This window comes from Tursiops truncatus, chromosome 6 (assembly GCF_011762595.2).
Source record: "Tursiops truncatus isolate mTurTru1 chromosome 6, mTurTru1.mat.Y, whole genome shotgun sequence".
Classification (NCBI taxonomy): Eukaryota; Metazoa; Chordata; class Mammalia; order Artiodactyla; family Delphinidae; genus Tursiops; species Tursiops truncatus.
This window is the reverse complement of record NC_047039.1, coordinates 60677727-60703850: the sequence shown is the minus strand read 5'-3', so window position 1 is coordinate 60703850 and position 26124 is coordinate 60677727. Positions and strand designations below refer to the sequence as shown.

Genomic DNA, 26124 nt, shown 5'->3' with positions numbered 1-26124 from the left:
GAGAGTCCTGTATGTTAGCTATCAGTGGTGCCTTAGCAAGAAGATTCCACCAGGACAAGGTGCTCCCTGCTTTTCCAGCCCAGCCAGGGAACAACCACAGCTAGAGCACGCTCAGTGGTCACACTACTCAGAGCAGTCTCCTTCAACAGCTAGGGGAACTCTGAAACAGCTTCTCAGCTGACTCTGCTCATGGGAACTCCCTCCCTGGAAACTCCACAGCGGGAGGGCACCTGAGAATTAGGCCCTGAATTTCCAAAGAAACATGTGATTCCTCAGAATGAAGAAGACTTAGAGGTAGGTAGAATGCATTCGTTCCCATGGGGAAACTGTATAGGAATAACAAGAAACTCAAGTACCTCTTCTCACTGGAAATGGAAAGTTTGAAAAGTCAGATTTTCTTCTAGACTTCTGGGAATGATGCTCTGAACTGTTCTCACCAAAGGGCTTTGCACTGTCCACCTGAAAGGAAAGGAAAGGAATGAGACTTGAACCCACTGTAGCTTGTATTACCCTCTCCTCATTACCTGTAATGCCTTTCTCCCCCTCAGTCACAGTCATGCAGGTGAGAAAAGAGGTTGGGAACAGATTAAATCACAGTCTCCAAGTATATAAAATGTTATACCCAATAGGGAAACCTGTCTGTCCCTACCTTCACTGAGGTTAGAACACGAAGACATGGCCTAGCACTAGGCACAACTCATATTCTAACCACTGGTAAGGCTCCAGCCCAGAAAACAGCAAGTGACATTTACTTCACATTCTTTTAGAACCAGACAGAGTTTCATGTTCCTAAACAGTCTGAGCAGTACTGGCCTAGGTGTGGTCCTCCCTGAAGACAAGGGATTTTCACAAGGCGACATTTCAGCCTTCCACATCCCCTTCCAGTCTGAGTGTCTATATTCTTGAAAAAAAAGAATAGTGGTGACTGTATTATTTTACTTAAAGTAACCGTATTTTCCTACACTGGACAACATGCCAAAATACTTGAAATAGAGACTCTTCCAGAATATGTACGACATAGAGTTGCTGGAGTTTCTTTGTAACATTGTTTATTTCTGTTTTTTTTTTTTTAAATTTCAAGAAAGCATGTTATAATATTACTCTTCAATCTACTTCAAGAAATACTTTGATTAGAATTTACAATCTTGACAACATCAGGTCCTCTACATTTTAATGCTGCTACTTAAACTTCAGATATCAGGAAATCTGGCTAAATAAAAGAGCACTTAGGAAAGAGCTTGGCACATTAGTAAAGACTGTATAAGAATTTGTTAAATAAAAGTATCAAGCAAGTTTTAATTCCCTAAGAAACCTTCCAAGATTTTAAGCTTATTTAGCCCATAATGGCATACACTAAAGTTGTATTTTATAAAAATTTATGTCAAATGTTATAAATCAGACTCAGTAAACTCAATTCAGCAATATTTGTATGAAGCCACGTTTAAAGAGTGATTGCTGGATTTTGCCAGACATTTTTACCCAGGTCACCATGAAGAAAACAGCTATCCTGTACTTTCTAGCCAAACAACGTCTCTGTTCTACCTACAAACCAACTCTATATCCAGTTATCTCAAAAGCACCTTGCCTTTGAGATTTACCATGCTTCATTTCTTGTGTCTAATGCACAAACATCATCATTAAGTCAAATTATCAACTTGACAATAATATCAATAGTTAACATTCTGAAGAATAAGTCATGAACTAGAATGTGGAATGGTATTCATGAAAAATATGAACTAATACTGGAAGTATTTTTAATGTAATATTAACTGTAAATATCAAGAAACAAATCGGTATATACAGTATAATTACAACTTTGTGGGAAAAAATAAGGCATTATGAATACCAAAAAAAGGCAAAAGAAAATGTATCAAATTAAACAATGATTTTATTATTCTGGTGAACCTGTGGGCAATTTTTGTCTTGAACTCTTCTACATTTTCCTTTACTTTTATAGTAGTCAAAAAATCTTGAGACTATGAGAACAAGTGTGATTGAATTTGCCTACTATTTCCTGAGGGCTAAATCTAAAATAACTTTAATTAAGGGCTTTGACTGTGGCACATCATTGCATCTTCCTGCAGACATATGTTTCCTGCTCTTAAAAGTGTGGCCATTAAGCAACGACCTCACTAAGAAAACTCAAACCAGTTTTCTTAAAACAGATGAGGCTTTGGTTTCAGATTGGTACAGAGTATATGCCAGCCTTTGATATGCATCTTCTACCACTGACAGTTCATTGATTTTTCTGGACAGTGGCAGGTTATCATATGTAGATAACACTCTCTATTAATAATTTTCAGAAATTAAAAATAGGGATGGCAGACATTTACTAAGCAAGTCTTCTGCATAAGACATCTTTCCTGACAATGACTCTAGGAAGTGAACATAATTTAATCATAGCTGTCATTCAATTGGAGTTTCCTCTATTTACTTACTTACCCATTTGTTTTCATGGTCCAACCTTCCTTTATTCCACCCTCATTCACACCCTCACCATTCCAAAGGACTGTGAAAAATAATTTGAGGCTCACATGTCTTACTACAAATGGAGGTTTGCTTTCTCCAGGTATTTTGAAACTATCTCCAAGATTCAGTTGAGCTGGCTGGTCCTGAAAGAAACGCCTGGTGAAATATGGAGAGGGCGGCCGGGACTGCATGCCTTGGGGCAGTCTGTCGAGATTACTCTCCCTTGGTTTCATCTTTATACTACTTAAGGGGAATTTTGGTCCATTTGATGTGGATAAAGGCCTTCGTGACTCACATCTTTCTTCCTGAAAACCCAAAAAAGAAACAATATTTTTAAAGAAGAAAACTCAATCAGAATATAACTGTGTTTAATTGAACTTTAACTAAGGTAGAAGACTGAACATCTCAGATTTATAAAACATGAACTTAAGGAAGGGCATTTTAAAATTTTTCTTCAGGTCAGGTTAGTATCACTAGTATATTTCAACTATTAGCAGTGAGATTTATTTGCATTATGAGAAAGTTGGAAAGTATCAGATACCCCCACCCCCACCCCATCATAGACAGATGATTGACAGATGTAGAAATATAGTGAGTGAGAGAGAGAGAGAGAGAGAGAGAGAGAGAGAGAGAGAGAGAGAGAATTTGGCATAAACTTGGGTCCAGCAATTTCACTTCAAGGAATTTATTATAAGGAAATAATTATGGTTATATGTATAGCTACAGAAATTCTTAGAACACTTCAAAAATTAGAAACCAACTATATTGGTGAGTAAGCACTTTCCTTTCAGCTCCAAACCCACCTTTCTACACTCAGCTTTATGATACTGGACCTGGCACTCTGCAAACCCCCTTCGGTTTTTCCAGCTGTTTTGTTAGGCTCCACCACTAGAGGGCGCTAGAGGGAGACCGTAAGACTAGAGGAGGAGGAAAGGACTGGGGACTTCCAGTTTTGCATTCTGTTCTTGTCAGCATCACCCCAGCAACCATTCTTCACCTTGACAGCAGCAAATGGCTCCAGTTTATAGTTTTTTCCTATCATAATCCAAAACTAGCCTCACAGCACCAGGTGGCCAGAGAGCCCCTTGCTCAGAGATTTGAGTCTAGCCCCACAGGATCCTTCCTCCAAGCTCCTGGGACAGCAGCAATGAGCAGTGTCCCTCCTTAGAGATCTGAGTCCCAGCTCATCAGAGTCTCCCCTCTGAAATCATGAGGAAACACCCGGGAGAGCAGCCCCTCCCCGCATGTCTGGGTGCCCTTTCTATGGGGTTTCTTCCTCCAATTTCTATGTTCTTGATGATCCAACCTCTTCCCTTTGGTCCCCCAACGCTAGAGGTGGAAGCTGCTTCCTGTAGTTACTATCTCCATCACTTCACTGTTCCCCTTTTCCTTTCAGTCCTCCAACCCTTGTTTAGCCCTCTTTTGTTTTTTTACATTAAATCTTTCTGTTAAAGTAACAGGTATGGTTTGTTTTCCAGACTGGACCCTGACTAATATATCAGCTTAGTACCCAACAACAGAAAAATGAATTGCCAAAAATTATGGTACTTCTGTACAATGGCATGGTATGAAGCCATGAAAAATTGCCTGGCTTAAGCATACTTAAGGACATGAGAACACGTTCATGACATTCAAAGTGAAAATATGATATGAAATAATATCATATTATTGTAGTATGGTCCTAATCTTCTAAAATTAAAACAATATGTGTATGTGTGTGTGTGTACAGAAGAATATATTCAAAAAAGTAGTCATGCTCATCTCTAGATAGTAAGAATAACAGGTTATTTTTATTTTGTCCTTTTTCTTATCTGTATTTTCTAATTGTATAAAATAAATGGGATACTTTTGTTATAGGAAAACAATGAAAGCTATTATTTTTAAAAGTTAACACTTAAAAAAGTTAATATAGGAAGACCTATATTAGGAGATTAAAACAAGATTAAAATGGTGGAGTAGAAGAAAAAGAATAATAAACTGAAAGATCGCTGTGCACACTTAAACAGATTGGAGAAAACAGTGGGTAAATAAGGAGAGACTAAAAAGCAGCTATTGCCTTCCTGAAAATTAACCACTGGCTTCCCATTTATGAGTTATGGTGCCCAGGGGACCGATGGACTTGCACAGATTAGTGACCCTTCTCATTCAGTACCTCTTAACCCAAAGCCCACATTTTCAAGGCATTTTCTAGGACTCCAGGTGAGGTCTACAAACTATATTCATTAACTCTCTATATCATTTTAGAAACGATTTTACACGGTTGCAAAATTATGGACAATAATGTAAAACAAAAACAGAAAGAAATCAGGGTGAAGGGGAAATTAGGGCTGAACAAGAGAGTAAAATGAAGGTAGTGCTCATGGATGCCCCAAGACCCTCACTGTTACCAAAGGTGGCCCACAAATACAACTCTGAGCTTCAGCCTCAGCACAGGAAAGAAGGAAACACTACTGTTGATAAAATCAAGAGTAAAAGTCATGGAACAACAACAACAAAACCTAACTAAACGACACATCAAGCTTGTGATTGTAGCTTCTGGATCATTCTGTTCCACCAATTATGCCATGATGAATACATGCCAAACATACTCACTCTAATGTGACAGGCTGAACAAACAGTTTAACTATGGAAATTCAAACCTAGTAATAAGTTTCCAGGTTTCTGTTTGTCCAGTTGCATCTAAACTTGGTAAACCGAGTTTAGGCTGAAATTCTTTAAATTTGTGGAGAAAATTTCTATCATTTCTATCACTGGATTCTCGATTATACTTACAAGAAATCTGTGTCTATGCAGAAACACACGTTCTCTGATGGCTGTCCTCGTAGAAAACTCTATTTTGGGAGCAATGCCCTGAAAATAAAACAGCATAAAATAAACAAATAAAATGGAAAGAGGGTCTTTGCTCATCCTATACTAACGTGAAATCATCCGAGAACCTGAATGCTCTTTTCTGTAGTTGGCATAATCTACACACATTATCTAAAATACATACATAATGAATATATATACAGTGAAATATTATTCAGCCTTTCAAAAGAAGAAGATCCTGCCATTTGTGACAACATAGAAGAAAACAGAGGACCCTATATTAAGTGAAATAAACCAGACACAGAAAGGCAAATACTGCATGTCTCACTTATATGTGCAATCTGAAACAAACTCATAGAAACAGCTAATAGAAAGCTGGTTGCCAGGAGCTGGAGGATGGGGGAAATGGGGAGATGTTAGAGGATACAAAGTTTCAGTTAGGCAAGATGAACATATTCTAGAAGTGGAATGTACAGCAATGTGACAACAGTTAACAATACTATATTTTATATTTGAAATCTTCTAAATGGGTGGATGTTAAGTATTTTCACCACAAAAAAGAAAAGAAACAACAGTTTACAATGTTAAATGATGGATATGTTAATTAGCTTGATTGTGGGAATTCCCTGGCAGTCCAGTGGTTAGGACTTGGCACTTTCACTGTCGGGGCCCAGGTTCCATCCCTGGTCAGGGAACTAAGATCCCACAAGCCACACAGCACGGCCGAAAAAAAAAAAAAAAAAAAATTAGCTTGATTGTGGCAATTATTTTACAATGTATATACAAAAATAAAGGTGTATACCTTAAATATATACAGGTTTTGTCAATTATACACCAACAAAGCTGAAAATAAAATACATACATAATAAGAATAGCTAAACACATATAATACTACATATTATGTGCCAGAGCCCAACCAAAGGGCTTTGCATATATTAACTCATCTAACCCTCACAACAACCCTGTGAGGTTGGTCCCAGTAGTATCTCCACTTTGTAGATGTGTGAGCTAAGGTACAAAGAATTTAAGCAACTTGTCCAGCTAGTACTGGCAGAGCTGGTAATTGAATCCAGGCATTGCAACTTGTGTCCCCGCAGTTAGCTACTCTATTTAAAACACTGGACCATGGAACTGAATGAGATTACCTAGGGGGAGGGATGGATAGAAGTTCTCCTTCCCTACCTACCTGCTTTGAAAACATGCTTTATATCTCATACAAAATATTTATACTCATTTCCAAACTCTTCATTTTGTTTCATTGATCAATACTTCTTTTTCTGCTCGGTACCATCCTATCTAAAACATGGTGATACATACATATATATATATACATACATACACATATATATATACATACAGATACATATACCCTATCCTACTTAATTCTCATAGTGCTATAAGGAAAGCACAGTTATTAACGTCAACCCACTTTATAAATGATAAAACTGAGAACTGGACAAAAACCTGAAACAACTCTAATGTTCTTCATAGGTCAATAAACTATGGTATATCTATATAATGGAATCTACTCAGTAATAACAAGGAACAAGTTACTGATACACACAACTACATGGATGAATCTTAAAAACATTGTTCTACGTGAAAGAAGCCAGTCTTGAGTCGTTACAGACTATGTGATTCCATTTATGTGACATTCTCAAGAGGAAACAAAGTTTTAATGACGGAGAACAGATTAGTGGATTATGGCGGAGGATGTGTCTATAAAGAGACAGCATGAGGCAGATTTGGGGAGTGATGGAACTGTTCTGTATCCTGATTATGATGGTGGTTTCACAAATCTATACATGTGTTAAATTCATAGAACTGTGTATCAAAAAAAGTCAATTTTACTGTATATTTAAAAAATACAATTATTTTTCTTTAAAAAAAACTGAGGCAGAAAGAGATATTAAGCAATTTTCCCAAGGTCACATGTCTTGTAAATGTCAAAACAGGGATAGGACTTGGAGCTGAATTACACCGTCTCCAATTGACCCCATCCAGTCACCTGCAGCCCCTCTGAACATGACCCTTTGCTCTCCTCTCCCCCAGAGAACACCGCCTGGCCAGGTACCCCTTTGTTCTGGGGGCACTTTACCTTCCTTCTTGTTGCCCATCCAAATCCTACCTGTCTCTTGAAGCCTGGCCTAACCCTCTCCCCTCCAGGCACACCCATAGTGACTTCTCCCTCCAGTTGCTAACAGCTCATTTCACTTATATAACATACTCCAAGTACCTGCAAGAAGAATTTGCATCGGCCGAAGCCCCAGAGGGAAAAGGAACCAACATGCACTGCATGTTTAGACAGGTACCGTGCTCCTAGAGGCTTTCACATGTGCGATCTCATTTAATCCTCATACAACCTGTGTAGTAGACAATTATATCCCACTTTAAATGTGAGGGAACAGGCTTGAAGAGGTTAGTCTGTCCAATGTCACACAGCTGGGGATTAGTAGAGCCAAGAGTTGAAACTGTTGGACAGCAAAAACCATCCTCTTTCCATTACCTCATGCTACCTCTCAGGGGGCTTCATGGGTGAACTAGTCAGCGCGATTCCTGTGCATTCATTCATTCCGATGCACATTCAGTCCTGTACATTCATCTTGTCTACAGAACAGGTCCTCACAGGCACAACCTACCTCCTCAGCTCCCCCTCCTCTTTTTTTTTTTTTTTTTTTTTTTTGCCTCTAGAATGCACAGTACGCCCATAACAGTGTTAGGCCCGGACTGGTGACTCAAGATTTCTGGGCTTATAAACACAAGAGCCCAGTTGCTGCACAGAGTTGAATAATTGGGGCGGGGTAGGGGGCGGCAGGGAGGTCGTGTTCCATAAAGAATGCACAATAACATGGCCGGCACAGCCTCACCTCCAGTTATCAAGACTGCCCACATGAAGAAGAGGGTGGGGGAAGGGGAATTTCGGGGTCCACAGCACCACTGGTGGAAATCCAAAACCTCATGGGTGCGCGAAGCCCCAGGTCCCCAGCGGCCCAGCTGCCTGAGCCTGAACAAGTTATCTCTTAAGCCACAGACTGGTGTAGTCTTCTTAATGCCTCATGGAGAAGTAGTATTAACCCTTGAATGACAGTTTAATAAAATATAACAGCTCACATTATTGTGCACTTAACTATATACCAGATATTATGCTAAAGACTATACATACATTACCTCATTTAACTCTCCTAATAACCCTATAAGGGAAGAACTATTACCAGTCCCATTTTACAGATGAAGAAACTAAGCTACATGGAGATTAAGTAATTTACCCAAAATCACACAGTCATTCAGTGACAAAACTGGGCTTGAACCCAGACCACCTGAGTCCACATGTAACCGCTATACATGCAGCTCCACTTTGCCTAGAGAAGAGGAGGAGGGTCCCCTACCAGTAAGGAATCCACAGCCTGTAACACCATCTTGTTCACCTATTTGACCTCCACTCCTGGCAGTGACTTCCAGACAATACGGAGGAAGGTATTTTTCATAGAAGTACTGATTTTAGCATAACAGTTTAGAGCTGAAATTTACAGGCTCTATCTTGTGCAATCCCCTCAGCAACGGGATGGTGGTGATGATGGTTAGGTCAATAAATGTATTTAACAGTAGGATTTTCCTAGAATCACTGCACTAAAGAAAAATGGAAATTATTAACTAAAAATTAATAATTAAAAAAATATTGTTTCCACTTAATTTACAAATTCAGCCTTTACCTAACAAAAAAACAGATTATATTCCCCTCCTCAGAATTCTTGACCTCAGCAGGAAAAAGAGGCAAAAAAGGCTGTTAGCATAACAAGTGAAATGAAATAAAATATGGAAGTACAAAGAAAAAGTCACATTTTATTGGAGGAAATAAATCTAATTCTTAATGAACTAAGAAGAGAAAATAAATGAAGTGAATGATTTGCCTGACACGCATATGTCATTTATTCTCATATCCTACAACATTAATGAAAAGAAATTGGACCCTGGGCTGAAATAAACATGAGAGAATTAGCATCATGCAGTGACCGAGTGCAAACTTCGAAGCCCGACAGGCCAGCATGAGAATCCCTGCTCCATTGCTCACCAGGTCTGTGACTCTGAGTACCTTTGATAAATTCTCCATGCCAGCTTCCCCATGCCTAAGATGAGGAAAATAACAGTAGCCACCTTGCAGGGTTAAGGAGGATTGAACAAGATCATCCATGTAAGGAGCTCAGCACAGTGCCTGGCATCTAGCGAGCATGCAATGAATGTCAGCTATTAGTAAAGCTTCAGCAATTGGTTTTATTTTGCTTTATAGAACATAGAGAAATTGAGCTCCTCTATCTTTTTACAAATTGTTTAAAATATACTTTCATTAACTTCATTGTAAGAATTGATACTTTACCTCTAATGCATGAAGATGTTTCCCTGCAGTTTTAAAGCTCTTTCACTTATGATTACCTGCATTTATGAATAACTACAAACACAACTTCCGTAGGTTCTTCTCCCTACTTATGCCCATAAAGTTAAACAAAGATAACATTTGGGAAAATATGAGAAAGGGTGTTTCTTCTTGTCTTGATACTTAGCTGGATACCAGCCCAGTGTTTGTAGATAGATTTTATTTAATAGAAAACTTGGGCAAACCAAAGTTAATATAAAGAGTATCTCCCACCTAATTCTCACTAGTTTTTATCCCTTTTTGCTTCTGAAGAGCAAAATCCCAATAACTCAACATAATAAAGATGAGCATCTCACAAGTACCATGGGTATAAGTGATACACAAAGAACATCTCTGAGAAAAAAAAATGATGTCAGTTATATTCACCAAACCTTCAAAGATTATTGGAGGACTTAAAGTTATGCTCATTAGGAATTCAGATTAGGAGAACTTTTGATGAATGCTTGCTGTTTGAAGTATTAGAACTAGAAGTCCTGTCATCATAAACATCCTAGAAACAGGGGTCCTGCATGTTATGTATTCTACACAGTACTCTCAACAAAATGGAGACAATAACACTTTATTAAATTTTAATAATGGTGATTCATGGGGCAGTAACAGAAAAGTTGAGTATTAAGTATGCTTTTTATAATTCACAAGGATGTGGCCCTTAAAACAGAGGTCATCCAAGTGACATAAAAGTAAAGAAAATTGTCAGAGTTTCTGCAGTGTTAAAAATCATCCCAGATAACATCAAAATGAATATTTTGGGGCTTCCCTGGTGGCGCAATGGTTGAGAGTCCGCCTGCCGATGCATGGGACACGGGTTCATGCCCCGGTCCGGGAAGATCCCACATGCCGCGGAGCGGCTGGGCCCATGAGCTATGGCCGCTGAGCCTGCGCGTCCGGAGCCTGTGCTCCGCAATGGGAGAGGCCACAACAGTGAGAGGCCCGTGTACCGCAAAAAACAAAAAAACAAAAAAAAAAACCCAACAACAACAAAAATGAATATTTTGAATTTGGGTTCAGATAATGCCCCCCAAACAGTTAGATAATCAACTAAATAACTGCTGTATCTTTTAAGATCCTTCAATAATATCAGTCTGTGAACCTCTGACAGTTTCCCCTCCATTAAGTAGAGACCATAATATCTGCCTTGGCTGACTTAAAAACTGTTATGAGGAAAATAAGATATCACATGAAAAAACCCAAGCACAAAATAAATGAGAGGTAGCATTATTAATATCACTACTCTATTTTACTATTATTATTACTAAAACAATAGCTATGATTAAATAAACTGATATTAAATCTTTCAGTTAGTCTGCATTAAGAGGAGATGAAAAAACAGACACAGAAAACAAATTTATGGTTACCAGAGGGGAAAGGGGGTGGGGGAGGGATAAATTAGGAGTTTGAGATTAGCAGATACAAACTGCTACATATAGAATAGATAAACAACAAGGTCCTACTATATATAGAACAGGGAACTATATTCAATATCCTGTAATAGGGACTTCCCTGGTGGCACAGTGGTTAAGACCACCTGCCAATGCAGGGGACACGGGTTCGAGCCCTGGTCCGGGAAGATCCCACATGCCACAGAGCAACTAAGCCCATGTGCCACAACTACTGAGCCTGTGTTCTAGAGCCCGCGAGCCACAACTACTGAGCCCACGTGCCACAACTACCGAAGCCTGTGTGCCTAGAGCCCATGCTCTGCAACAAGAGAAGCCACCGCAATGAGAAGCACACACACCGCCATGAACAGTGGCCCCGCTCACCACAAGTAGAGAAAGCCTATGCGTGGCAGCAAAGACCCAACCGAGCAGATAATAAATAAAATTAATTAATTCAAAAAAAATCCTGTAATAAACCATAATGGAAAAGAATCTGAAAAAATATATATATAAATAATAACACATTATTATATATAATATGTATAAATAATAACATATTATATATAATATATATAAAACTGAATAATTATATATATATTATATATATAACTGAATCACTTTGCTATACACCAGAAACTAACACAACATTGTAAATCAACTATATTTCAATAAAAAAATTTTAAATTAAAAAAAAGAGGTGAAAGAAGCAATGTTTTTATAACTATGTGATGGTGTGAATATGGCAGTGACTTAGAATGGTTAGATAAGACTCCCACATCTCATGCCTGACAGACCTCCATGGCTTACGTTATACAAGGATAAAAATCTGAACCAGTGGAAGACTTCGGTGCGTGGATTCTGCAAATTCCTTTTTCTAAAGTTTAAGTTCCCTATTTAACAGAAGAAGACTATGTAATGCTTAACTCTTTCGGAAAACCTTGGTGATCTCTTCTGAGTGGCTGGAGAGATCAGGGAGCCAGTGCTGAGTTAGGCAGTGAATTAAGACATGGGCAGGGGCTTCCCTGGTGGCACAGTGGTTGAGAGTCCGCCTGCCGATGCAGGGGACATGGGTTTGTGCCCCGGTCCGGAAAGATCCCACATGCCGCAGAGCGGCTGGGCCCGTGAGCCATGGCCACTGAGCCTGCGCGTCCGGAGCCTGTGCTCCGCAATGGGAGAGGCCACAACAGTGAGAGGCCAAAAACAAAAAGACATGGGCAGCTGATGATTAATACCTGTGTGATCCAGTTAATAACTTGGAGCCATGAGAAGCACAAAACTAAACTGGTTTGGCTGCTCCCACCCTTGGTAGCAGTAGCAGTAGGAGCAAGGTAGGCTCGGCCATGACCAGAAGGGATGTATGCGTGTGTATGAATGTGCCTGCTCACTGGCCTGCAGTCACAAAGTGACGTCTTTAAGTGTGTGAGGTCCCACAGCCTGAGACCTGGCCACATTTGGGAGGGTGAAGGTGAGCTGTGCCATTTGCTTTTTTTTTCATGGTAAATTGAAATTTATTACTGGGAATGGTGGAATGGGTTAGTAAGTATAATTGAACTATACAGAGTGGTCGTTAAGCCTGGAGATAATAGACAATTGTAGTGAAAAGTCATATCAACAAGCCATTTATTACGTATATCTCTGTTCCCAGGCCTTTATGGCCATCTGTATATTTCCATATTTTGAATGCTCATTAATAGTGAGGGAGAACACTGACCACAGCTTTATCTCATTCTTGTTGATTTCTTGGGTGTAGTTGTGGCACAGGGGTGAACTCGCCAAAACATGGGTAATCCAAGGAAAGGATACGGGGTTGGAGATAACCACAGTCTCGGCAATCTTTTCCCCAGTAACCAGGGGTGGTTGAGCTTAATTTTGAACTTTAAAATAATTTTTTTGTACTTAAGACCTTTTATATAATGAAAAATGCCTTGATCTGTATTCTTATAAATGGTGCTAAAATATGGTACTCCTACAGGAACCAGGGCAATCCACAGTAATGTCAGTTACTTTGAGTATTTCGATGTGGGAAGAAAGCCAAAATGAATGTATTTAATGAAAAAAAAAAAGACTCCCACATCTCAAATCAATAGTGGGAATCAGTATCATTTATTATTTTGAGTGGGGCATCTAATCAGGGCTGCTGAAGAGAACATCAGGGGCACTAACCAAGATGAAGTGATCTGCCCACAAACTGGTTCTGTCAGGAATAAAATGTTCAGGTCCCGAGAATTCCTCTCCCAACAGAAGCCCAGCTGGGCACAGATCACTTACCGGAAAACCTTCAACTGTCTTCATGAGCACCTCCCTACACAGCCCAGGGTACGAAGGTGTCAGCCTGGGTACAGGGAAGAGAAAGTCCCTCGTGTTTTCTTCATAATAGGCCAACTCTTCCCACGCTAGAAACAAAGGAAAAAAGGCATAAGCAGATTTATGTTCTGAAAATGATGTATCTACAACCCTGAGTTCAACAAAATAACAGCTTAGACAAGTGATGGCAGAGATGGCACTCAGATAAAAATAGACATTTTGATCACAGCACCTGTTATTCAAGAGGCAACGACTTCTACTACTTTTTGTCTCATGCATAATTTTTTAAAGCCTTCCCAAGTCACTGCAGAGAAAAAGACTACCTAAAGGGTTGCTCCACAAAACAGAACAAAAGGGAAAATCTTTCCTTCCATCTCTTTCCATCCAACATCGACAAATGTTTTCTAAGGAGACAAATGTTTTGTAAGGACATACCGTGGGCCAGGTCCTAGGGATAGAACAGGCAGACAATGCCCTGTTCACTCAAAGGTTACAGTGTAGACTAGGGTTCCATGTGTTCTGTGATGTAGGAATGTCAGCATCCCAATGGCTCAGAGAACAGCCAGAGCTGTGGTTCTCAGCAGTACTGGTAACAAACCCAGGGACATTTTGGAAATTTGTGGAGAAATTTCACAGGCAGGAACCAAAGTTCAAGGTATCCTGCAATGCTCAAGACACTCCTGCACGACTTTTTAACACCCTACCAGACATTCTTTCAGGCAAGAAAACTTTTTATAGTTATCTGAGCCTGGAATCTAACTGTTACATATAAACACAAAGCATTTTTTTGTACAACTTAAAAATACACTGAATTTTCAGGAATACAGGTACCAGGTAAATTAAGGAACAACTGTACTTTGCTTTGTTTGGATATTTACCAAGACCCTTTTGGCATTTTGAAAATCATATCACATCCAAATATTACATTTTGCTCAACATCTACATATTAGTATACATGTCATTTTATTTTAAATCATTTTCCTTTGTATTTCTCCTTTATATTATGGCTGGAATACTATATATTTTTTGCAGTGACCTATATAATTGGTTATATTAACTGTGAATATTATTTCAGTATGGTAAAAGAGATAGTATGAAATACTCATTACCAAAAGATCATCTTGGGTGTAATATGATTAAGAATCACTGAGCTAGGGCTTCCCTGGTGGCGCAGTGGTTGAGAGTCCACCCGCCGATGCAGGGGACACGGGTTCGTGCCCCGGTCCGGGAAGATCCCACATGCCACGGAGCGGCTGGGCCCGTGAGCCATGGCCGCTGAGCCTGCGCGTCCGGAGCCTGTGCTCCACAGCGGGAGAGGCCACAACAGTGAGAGGCCCGTGTACCGTAAAAAAAAAAAAAGAATCACTGAGCTAAATGATGGAGAAGGTGCCTTCTACAAAACAGGTGCTATACAAGTGGTTTGGACCAAGAGTGGCCCCTGTACAGAGCACCACCAAAAAATTAACTGTAGTCAGTGAGGTAGCTTTGATACTGACCAGGGTTCCTGGCCTTCCCTAATCAATAGCAATTGACTAGAGGCCAGATAAGAAACTCAGGCAAGGCTTTATTGGGGTCCCTGCGACCTCAGGTGGGAGCAAAAACAAATGTTTCCCTTGCTTGCTCGGTCCCAGACGCCAGACGAGCTGGTTCCTTATAAGGGGGTGAGGGTAGGGGTGTGTCCAGGGATCAGGCCAGAGGGTGGCTTAGGTGTTTTGCCCACCCCTCCAGTGGGGTGTATTGAGTGCAGGCGGCATGCTCAGGACCCTGCATTTGCTCCCCGACACCCTGTTTTTGCTCCAGTCTCTTCAGAAGTGGCAGGTGGGTTTTTTGGTCTCTTTGTATCTTTTGTCCAGAATTTGCCCCAACTGCCCATGCACGCAGTTATTTTTAGTCCCATATAGTTTCTTTGTATTTCGTTGCTGGAGGATAGATGTGTCCAGGTGCAGGCATTGTAGCAAAGGGTCCCAGGTCCCAGCCTGTCTCAACTTTACTGTTTTGTGACTCCTATTTTATTTGTCTGAAGAATTCTGATGAGGGTATATTTTGGTGCATCAACTGTAGAAAATAACTGACCTTACATCAAATAATATGATGGATTAATTTCTTCCTACTTATTCCATTTAATATGAATGTTTGGATTCTAACAAGGATCAAAGTGCAAAAAGAATGTGTTCTACATTTTTCATCATATTTCTTTCTCTTCTTCCCTTCTCAGACATGCTCCAGCCACAAAGGACTGATGATGTGTCTTTCCCTCGTCTGCTCTGCACTTCCTCAGCTTATGCTATTTCTTACAAAACATCCTTTCTTCCTCCCCATCCTGCTGAAATTCTATTCAAGTTTCACCTTAAGTGTCTTATAGTATCTCCAAAATAACAGGTCCAAAATAGAACTCTTGACTTTTTTCCACAAATCAGCTCTCCTCTACCTTCCCATCAGAGGAACCAGTACTAGTTACTCAAGCCAAAAATCTAGGATTTATCCTTGATTCCACTCTCACTCCTTACATCAATCCATTAGCAAGTTCTGTTGACTATATCTCCGAAATAAATCTAAATTTTGTTCCCTTCTCTCTATTATTACAGTTACCACCATGGTCCAAGCCCCCACCCTCCTCTCTCCTGGACTGCTGCCATGACCTCCTAGCTGGTCTCCCTGCTTCCATTCTTCCTGAACTCAAATCTATTCCCTACACACTGTGAGGTTACATCAGATTGTGACTTTCACGTGGTTAAACCTTCCAATAGGCTTGCCATCATATTAGAATAAAATCTAAGCATCTTATCCTAGCCTTTAAGACTCTGTATAGTCAGGCCTCTAATCACCTCTCCTACTTCCTTTATTATCACTCTCCTCCTTGGTCATTCCATAGCATCCCTCCTGCCCTTCTTGCTGTCCCTCAAACACACCGAGGTCATCTCTACCTTAAAGATTTGTCCATCTTTGGACCTCCCTGGTGGCGCAGTGGTTAAGAATCTGCCTGTCAATGCAGGGAACGTAGGTTCAATCCCTGGTCCGGGAAGATCCCACATGCCACAGAGCAACTAAGCCTGTGTGCCACAACTACTGAGCCTGTGCTCTACAGCCTGCAAGCCACAACTACTGAGCCCACATGCTGCAACTACTGAAGCCCGCCTAGAGCCTGTGCTCCACAACAAGAGAAAACACCTCAATGAGAAACCCGCGCACCGTAACGAACAGTAGCCCTAGCTTGCCGCAACTAAAGAAAGCCCGCATGCAGCAACAAAGAACCAACACAGCAAAAAATTAAATAAATAAATGTATACATATATTTAAAAAAAGGTACTGGATTTAGGGCTCACTCTAAATCCAGGATAATCTCACCTTGAGATTCTTAACTTAATTAGCGTCATACATTCAATGATCTGTGATACCAGCTCAGCAGTGCTCCCCACACTACGCTGGTCTGCACAAACATCGTGTGTTTTCGATCGTATGTTCCTATTGGGAACAAACACCTGGTATGATGCTCTACACAGTGGGCTTTTCCTTTTTCCTTTCATATGTTTTTGGCTAGTTCTTGTCACTGCATCCAAAATGATAGCTATTACTTACTATTCCTACATTTAGCAAGAATTAAGATAAAAATGAGAGGTCCGAGAATTGGAAGTGAGTTATCTGCTGTATCACTGTAATAAAAAAGATCTGGAATCACTGGAATAAAAAAGAAACTGAAATAGGCTTAGAGAAACAGAAGGTTGTGAAGCTTCTCAATTCTATCTCTCTGGTTTGGTCATTTTCTAAAGATCCAAACTACCACCCAGTGTGAAAATGTCAGCACACCAAGGGGATGTTACAGCAAAAGCCTAGGTTATAAATAATAAATAAACATGTGCACAGGCTGAGCAAGTCTCATAAGCCAAGTAAAATGCCTGAAAGAGCTTGGTGTTCTTAATAGGCTAACGGCACAGACAGGGACATCGTCAATGCCATTAGTGAAAAACTTCTCCCTGAAAAAGGAAACAAATGAGACTTTAAGAGAAATAATAATTTTAATAACGATACTGCTTCTAGAAATATCTAATATTTAGAGAGCATATCAGAATTGACAGCTTGCTTCCCCATATGTAGTCTCACTTGATTCCTTCTTTACAGATAAATGAGGCTCTGAGAGTTGAAGACACTTGTCATGATGCCAAATGGCAAAGCAGGAATTCAAAACCAGATCATCTGAGGCAGGAGTTCTTTCCTTGCTTGATGCCTAGTAAACATCACTATGAAGTATAAAGTCAAGCTCTGGGGCTTCCCTGGTAGTGCAGTCATTAAAAATCCACCTGCCAATGCAGGGGACACAGGTTCGAGCCCTGGTCCGGGAAGATTCCATATGCTGCGGAGCAACTAAGCCCGTGAGCCACAATTACTGAGCCCGCGTGCCTAGAGCCCGTGCTCTGCAAGAAGAGAAGCTACCGCAATGAGAAGCCCGCGCACCACAACAAAGAGTAGCCCCCACTCACCGCAACTAAAGAACGCCTGCAAGCAGCAACGAAGACCCAACGCAGCCAAAAATAAATTAAAAAAAAAAATCAAGCTCTGATTCACGGAATGGGTGCCCACTAAAACAGAGCATTTTACAGCTGGACTGAGCATTTTACAGCTGGACTGAATATACATGACTTATCCCAAAGTAGAAGTTTCTGTGTAAGAGGTCAATAAAAAAAAAAGCACGAAGCTCACTGTCAAACAGAATTATGCTGCCCTCCTGTGTCTATTTGCTTTTTCCCATCTTTGTAAACTGAAGACCCAGAGGAGTCTTTATTACTTCTAAGCCAAATCATTGGATCTCTTCATTCTTTAGAAGTAAAGTTGTATGCAAATCTGAGGTACCTGTATCACAAACTTAATGGTCATAATATGTCTTTTGATTATAGTAAGTGTGTTTGAAAGTGCTATGAAACAATATCAAATACAGTAATATCTACAACAAAATGAAAAGGTAACAATTCGGCCAAAGAAGAATTGTTCCCTGAGAACCTAAATGTGGCCCATGGGACCCCACAGCACAGTCCACTTGAGACTTTAAGCAAATCATTTTTACTTAATTAGCTAGTATCAAGAACCAGCAGATCAAAGCAGCTCACCATCACCACTCTGTACCTGGTGCCACTGGCATACCACCAGGAAATGGCATAGTGTAGGGCATTTTCTAAGTACACCTTCAATAAACATATGTTGGACAAATTAATGGATCAATCTGTAATGCATCTGAAGCTAAACAAAATTAACTATATCAAGCAATTCAAGTTTAATTCCACTAAAATTACAATCTGAAACTGAAGGATTGTAGACAAAAGGAAGACAAGTACAATAAAGCCCCCACTTTGTATCTGATTAACTTCTGAGTTATAACCTGTAAGCATGCACCCAGCTTCAATATTCTCCAGTCATCACAATTTTGAACCATTCTTGCAACCTTCTCACAGATGGATTTCCAGTCAAGTAAAAAAAAAAACTGGCAGTCAAAAATATACCAAACTTTAAAAAGTTGCAGGAAATATACATTCAACCTATATATATACATATATACATTAAATATACATATACTAAATATTAGACATATTTAATATTTATGTATATATATGTGAGTGTGTGTTTGTGTATATGTCTATATATTTTAGAATTGGTTGAATATACTAAATGCATTATACATAATAAATGCATTATAAAAGGCCTAAGAAAGATATACAACAAATTGTTAATTGTAATTATTGTCAGAGGTTGTTGATGAATGTGAATTTTTACTTTTTGTTTTGTATTATTTTGTTATTTACAATTTTTACAATGAGAATATTTATTATAGATATTGGATAATCTTTTTAACTCACGAAAAATTAAATAAGATCAAAATGGTCCTGCTTCTATTTTGTTAGCATACTAAAATATAACTTGCCAGTTAACAGTGACATACATTTGAACGTAAAATTGGGTCAAATTAAAAACTTATGGAATGGGGCTTCCCTGGTGGCGCAGTGGTTAAGAGTCCGCCTGCCGATGCAGGGGACACGGGTTCGTGCCCCAGTCCGGGAGGATCCCACATGCAGTGTAGCGGCTGGGCCCGTGAGCCATGGCCACTGAGCCTGCGTGTCCGGAGCCTTGCTCCGCAACGGGAGAGGCCACAACAGTGAGAGGCCCACGTACCGCAAAAAAAAAAAAAAAAAAAAAAAACTTATGGAAGAAAACTCAATGCCCTGATTTTAGCCTGTTACTTTTAGGCTAAAAAACATTCAGTGAGAGAGAATTTCTGAAAAGCAGGTAGGAGGCATCTCTGATCTTCCCTCTGTTCTGCCTACCTAAGAAAGCACTGACAACAAGTGTGTCCATCCCTAGACCCACCGAGAGTGGGGTTCTTATCTGTTTTCAGGACATGCCTCTGCCAACAAACCAAGCAGCAGAAGAAAGAACTACAGACTCCTGGGTCCACTCCACTCCATTGGGGTTCTTGACCTGCTGCAGAGCAGCCACAGTATGCAGGGCCATGATCCTCATAAAAGCCTCCACAGCCACCTCTGCTTTAGCTGAGGCATCTGCCAGACTCACCTTCCTTCTCTTATGCTTTCTTAAGAAAAAGAAAGTTTCACACAATAAAATATCAAAATAATGCAACAAAACAGGGGAAATACATATGTGTTAAGCATAATTGATTTAAAACTTTGGTGAAAATACCAGGAATTTATACCAAAATGCAATGTTAATATGCAGACATCACTCTACAAGTAATCAAAGGACACTGACAGTCATACTATACAGAAGGAAAGAAAGAAAACAAATTATAATATGGGAAAATGGAAAATTTCTGAAGTAAATTTAAAATGTTAAGGTTGTCACAAATCATATCTAAAAAGAAGGGACTGGAAAATATGGTGAAATATATTTTAAAGAATTATTACACACTTTATAAACACAAAAAATCCAAATGATAGCATCCAGCATTAGCTAGGATATGGGGAACAGGCACTCTATACAGTGCTGAATGCAGTAGAAATAATGGAAACTTGCTGGGGATCAGTTTACTCTCAGGTTATAAGATATGGTTCAATTTAGCAATTCTATTCTTTACAACTATATCAAGAGAAAAAAATAATTGTTATAAATATATGAAAGACAAAGAAATCCTAATAAGCAACAATATCAATTTAAGATTGGTAATAACACTATGGAAAATACATACCTATTGAAAATGGCAAATAAGTTACCTACAGGTAACAATGTAGAGTGAAAAAGTAAAACCCCAAATATTATTTACAGACTTTTTACAGACCTATAAAAACACATAAGTAAATTCATGAAATTCTTCATGATACCAAAAATAATGCTTTTCGATATGTTTTTAAAAATTACAGTATAACAGTAACATATAATTGGGTAAGTTAGTAAGAGAAGAAAATGTATGTGACATTATTTATGTAAAAATTCCATATCCATGTGTTCTTCTAACCACAGAGAAATAGCAAGAAACATGTTCACCAAAATATAAATAAAGGTTTCCTCAGCATTTGGGGATGGTTTTTACAAGTTAAAACTGTGAAGCTGGGAAGGGAAAGGGCAAAGCTTATGTTAGCAAAGATGAGAAGAGTATTAGAAATGTTTCTGAGTTTTAGGTATCCTCTCTCTCTCTCTCTCTCTCTCTCTCTCTCTCTCTCTCTCTCTCTCTCACACACACACACACACACACACACATGCACACACACACATACACGCAGACTCTAAAATCACCAGATAATCAGCCACATTGAGAAACTCTGAGAAGTGGTGTCACCAGGTGGCAGTTCCTACTTGCTCTCACTAGCTCAGGTCTCTTGCATAACACAAAACAAAGTCATCACAGAACAGTTTCCTCCTAAAGTCCCATGATTCCAGCACAGAGGTCTAAAACTTTTCCTGCAAGGGCCAGAGAATAAATATTTTAGGCTTTTCAAGCCATATAGTCACAACTACTGAACTCTCATTCCAGCACAAAAGCAGCCATAAACAATACTTCTATGAATGAGCATGGATAAAACATCACAGACGATGAAATTTGAATTTCATATAATTTTCATGTATCAATAAATATTCTCCTTTAAAAAAATTTCTTTCCAACCATTTAAAAATGTAAAAGCCAAAGACAGTTTGGCAGTTCCTTAAAAAGTTAAACATGAAAAAAAAAAAAAAAGTTAAACATGGAGGGCTTCCCTGGTGGCACAGTGGTTGAGAGTCCATCTGCTGATGCAGGGGACACAGGTTCGTGCCCCGGTCCGGGAAGATCCCACATGCTGTGGAGCGGCTGGGCCCGTGAGCCATGGCCGCTGGGCCTGCGCGTCCGGAGCCTGCGCTCCGCAACGGGAGAGGCCACAACAGTGAGAGGCCCGCGTACCGCCAAAAAAAAAAAAAAGTTAAACATGGAGTTACTATGTGACCCAGCGATTCCACTCCTAGGTATATACCCAAATACATACCCAAGAGAACAGAAAACACATATTCACACAACTTGTACATGAATGTTCACAGAAGTGTTACTCATAATATCCAGAAGGGGAAACAACTCTAATGTCTATCAACTGATGAATGGATAAACAAAATTCAGCATATTCATATAAAAGAACATTATTTAGTCATAAAAAGGAAGGAAATACTGATATATGCTTCAACAAGGATGAACTTTGAAAACATTTTGCTAAGTGAAAGAAGCCAGACATAAAAGGGCACAAATTGTGATTCCATTTACATGAAATGTCCAGAATGAGCAAATCAATTAGAGATAGTAAGTAGATTAGTGGTGGCCAGGGGTTGGAAGGAGGAGGGAATGAGGAGTGACTGCTAATGAGTACAGGGTTTCTTTTGAGGGTAATAAAAATTCTAAAATCTGATAGGGTGATGGTCACACAATCTTGTGAACATACTAAAAACAATTGAATTGTACACTTGAAGATGGTGAATTTTATAGTATATGAAGTAAATCTTAATTCTTAAAAATGTAGAAGCCATTCTTAACTCACAGGCCATACAAAAACAGACTGCAGGTTGGATTTGGCCTGGGGGCTGTCGTTTGCCAACCCTGTTCTAGCATCAACAGAGAAGATGGCTTTGGGTTTCACACACACACAAACACACACTCGCACTTACTCACTCTACAAATTACAACACAGCCAAAAGCAAACACTTGAAAGAAGCTGACCCAGGACTGAAAAAATTATTTGATGATTATTAGATAAAATTATGAAAAAATGGAAAGTCAAAGAACCTGTTTAAGCTATGCTTACTGCTTTTTCAAACCCATAAAGTTACTCTTCTGAAAGTGGGCAAAATTCAAGACTGGTGGGGGTAAAAAGCATGTGTTATATAAAGCACAGCTTTTAAATGCCAGTCCCCATTTTGTCATGCCAAAATCCTTTTAAAATTAAATTAAACTAATTTAGAAATTCATTTATTGGCACATTACCTGGAGGCACTAGCTGTATTAACTCAAACCTGGTTAGAAAGGCTAAAAAGGAAAAATGAGATATTAATACTTTAGAATACTGTCAGAGTTTTTCATTAATTACTAAGTTTAAAACTGACATAACACCCCATTTACATTACTACTACTGATAGTAAGTGGCATACCAACAATGATTCAGGTATTTCTAGACCCAGTAAATTGGGGGCATGGGGTGAGAATAACTGAGTTATAAACATAGCATTTAAAACAAACAAACAAAAAACACAGCATTTTGTCTCCTGAAAAGTATTGACAAAATATGATACTTTCTCTCTTAAAGATGTATTCACAAATCACGGAAATAACAATATACTACTGTTCATTTAAAAAATTCAAAATACAACTGTTATCCATCAACCTATAAAAGCTTATCTTGCTTAAAACAGTATGCTATATGACTATATAAATTAGACATAAAACATTTTTTTATATTTCCTGAGTTCAAAATATATTTAGAAATAGTGAGCCCAAAGAAGATATACAGATTGCCAACAAACACATGAAAGAATGCTCAACATCACTAATCATTAGAGAAATGCAAATCAAAACTACAATGAGGTATCACCTCACACCAGTCAGAATGGCCATCATCAAAAAATCTACAAACAAACAAACAAACAAAAAAATCTATAGGGCTTCCCTGGTGGCGCAGTGGTTGAGAGTCCGCCCGCCGATGCAGGGGACACGGGTTCGTGCCCCGGTCTGGGAGGATCCCACATGCCGCAGAGCGGCTGGGCCCGTGAGCTATGGCCGCTGAGCCTGCGCGTCCGGAGCCTGTGCTCCGCAACGGGAGAGGCCACAACAGTGAGAGGCCTGCGTACCGGTAAAAAAAAAAAAAAAAAAAAAAAAAAAAATCTACAAACAGTAAATGCTGGATAGGGTGTAGAGAAAAGGGAACCCTCTTGCACTGTTGGTGGGAATGTAAATTGATACAGCCACTATGGAGAACAGTATGGAGGTTCCTTAAAAAACTAAAAATAGAACTACCATATGACCCAGCAATCCCACTACTGGGCATATACTCTGGGAAAACCATAATTCAACAAGAGTCATGTACCACAATGTTCACTGCAGCTCTATTTACAATAGCCAGGACATGGAAGCAACCTAAGTGTCCATCGACAGATGAATGGATAAAGAAGATGTGGCACATATATACAATGGAATATTACTCAGCCATAAAAAGAAATGAAATTGAGGTATTTGTAGTGAGGTGAATGGACCTAGAGTCTGCCATACAGAGTGAAGTAAGTCAGAAAAACAAATACCTCATGCTAACACATATATATGGAATCTAAAAAAAATAAAAATAAAAATGTTCTGAAGAACCTAGAGGTAGGACAGGAATAAAGATGCAGACGTAGAGAATGGACTTGAGGACATGGGGAGGGGGAAGGGTAAGCTGAGACAAAGTGAGAGAGTGGCATGGACTTATATATACTACCAAATGTAAAATAGCTAGCTAGTGGGAAGCAGCCACATAGCACAGGGAGAGCAGCTCGGTGCTTTGTGACCACCTAGAGGGGTGGGATAGGGAGGGTGGGAGGGAGACACAAGAGGGAGGGGATATGGGGATATATTTATAGGTATAGCTGATTCATTTTGTTATAAAGCAGAAACTAACACACCATTGTAAAGCAATTATACTCCAATAAAGATGTTAAAAAAAAATAGTGAGGGCTTCCCTGGTGGCGCAGTGGTTGAGAGTCCGCCTGCAGATGCAGGGGACACGGCTTCGTGCCCTGGTCCGGGAGGATCCCACGTGCTGCAGAGCGGCTGGGCCCGTGAGCCATGGACAATGAGCTTGCGTGTTCGGAGCCTGTGCTCCACAATGGGAGAGGTCACAACAGTGAGAGGCCCGCGTACCGCAAAAAAAAAGAAAAATAATAGCGAGCCCATGTTCAATGTCTATAAGGCCAAGAATAAAATTTAAATATTAAAAGTAATTTAAAATACAAATGGTATAACAAAAAATCAGTAAAGATAATTTCCACAACATATTAGAAAAACATTTTAATATTGACAATAATGGTGATTATAGTTAATACTGTAGTTGAAAGTTACTAAGAGAGTAGATTTTAAATGTTCTCACCACAAAAAAGAAACGGTAATTATGTAACGTGCTAGAGGTGTAAGCTAACACTACTGTAATAATCATTTTGCAAAATATCTGAGTATCAAATCAACATGCTGTTACCTTAAACTTACACAATGTTGTATGTCAATTATATCCTCAAATAAAGCTGAAAAAAATATATACAATAAAAAATATATATAAAAAAATAAAAAAAGTCTCCCTTTGTAGATTTATGAAAAACATTAATACATGAGGACAGAATTTTAAATGCCAAGAAACTTAAAAGCCAAGACACCCCATAATTTTGGGTTTTCCAAACAGGAAGAAGGACTATATCTTTTCCAACCATCACCCCAATGGTAATGTAAAGCGCTTAAGCTATCTCAGTCTCTAAATTCCTTACACTCAATTAATTCTCACCACGTGTCATGTCATGAATTGGAAGACTTAATATTGTTTAGATGGCAATATTCTCCAAACTGATCTACAGGTTCAATGCAATCTATCATTGCCTATCAACATCCTAGCTGGCTTCTTTGCAGAAACAGACAAGCTGATCCTAAAATTCGTATGGCAAACTAAGGGAACCCAAATACAAAAACAGGCTTGAAAAAGAAGAACTAAGTTGGAGGACTCACACTTCCTGATTTTAAAACTTTCTATAAAGCTACAATAATCAAAATAGTGTGGCACTGTAATAATGATAGATTTATGAATCAATGGAATAGAATTGAGACCCCCCCCACCCACCCCCAAAAAAACACCTCACATTTACAGTCAATTGATTTTCAACAAGAGTGCCATGACCATTCAATGGGGGAAAACTACTCTTAGTAACAATGGTGCTGAGACAACTGGATATCCAGATGCAAAAGAATGAAATTGGACCCTTAGCTCATGCCATTTACAAAAATCAACTCAATATGTATTATAGACTTAAATGTAAGAGCTAAAATGATAAAACTCTTAGAAGAAAATATAGACATAAATCTTTGACTTGAATTACACAATGGTTTCTTAGTTATGACATCAAAGGCAGAAGTAACAAAAGAAAAATAGATAAAATATAATTCATCAAAATTAAAAACGTTTGTGTTTCAGAGAACACCATTAAGAAAGCAAAAAGATAGTCCAAAGAATGTGAGAAAGTATTTGTCAATCATACATCTGATATGAAAGTTAT

At 39.1% G+C, this 26124-nt stretch overlaps 1 protein-coding gene across 7 annotated transcripts in view; it reads right to left on the bottom strand.

Annotated features, from left to right (window-relative positions):
- Window positions 1-26124, bottom strand: part of SPATA6L (spermatogenesis associated 6 like) — a 62678-nt gene that overhangs the window by 16564 nt on the left and 19990 nt on the right. For 5 of the 7 annotated variants that reach the window (XM_019934776.3, XM_019934781.3, XM_019934782.3 and 2 more), the window contains 4 exons: window positions 13354-13478; window positions 5242-5319; window positions 2535-2774; window positions 357-459 (listed from right to left, as the gene is read on the bottom strand). In XM_019934776.3, the coding sequence (XP_019790335.1) occupies window positions 357-459; window positions 2535-2774; window positions 5242-5319; window positions 13354-13478 (546 nt within the window). Of the gene's footprint in view, window positions 1-356; window positions 460-2534; window positions 2775-5241; window positions 5320-13353; window positions 13479-22825; window positions 22868-26124 lie in introns of all 7 variants that reach the window. The other 2 variants (XM_033858120.2, XM_073806155.1) reach the window with 2 other exon arrangements.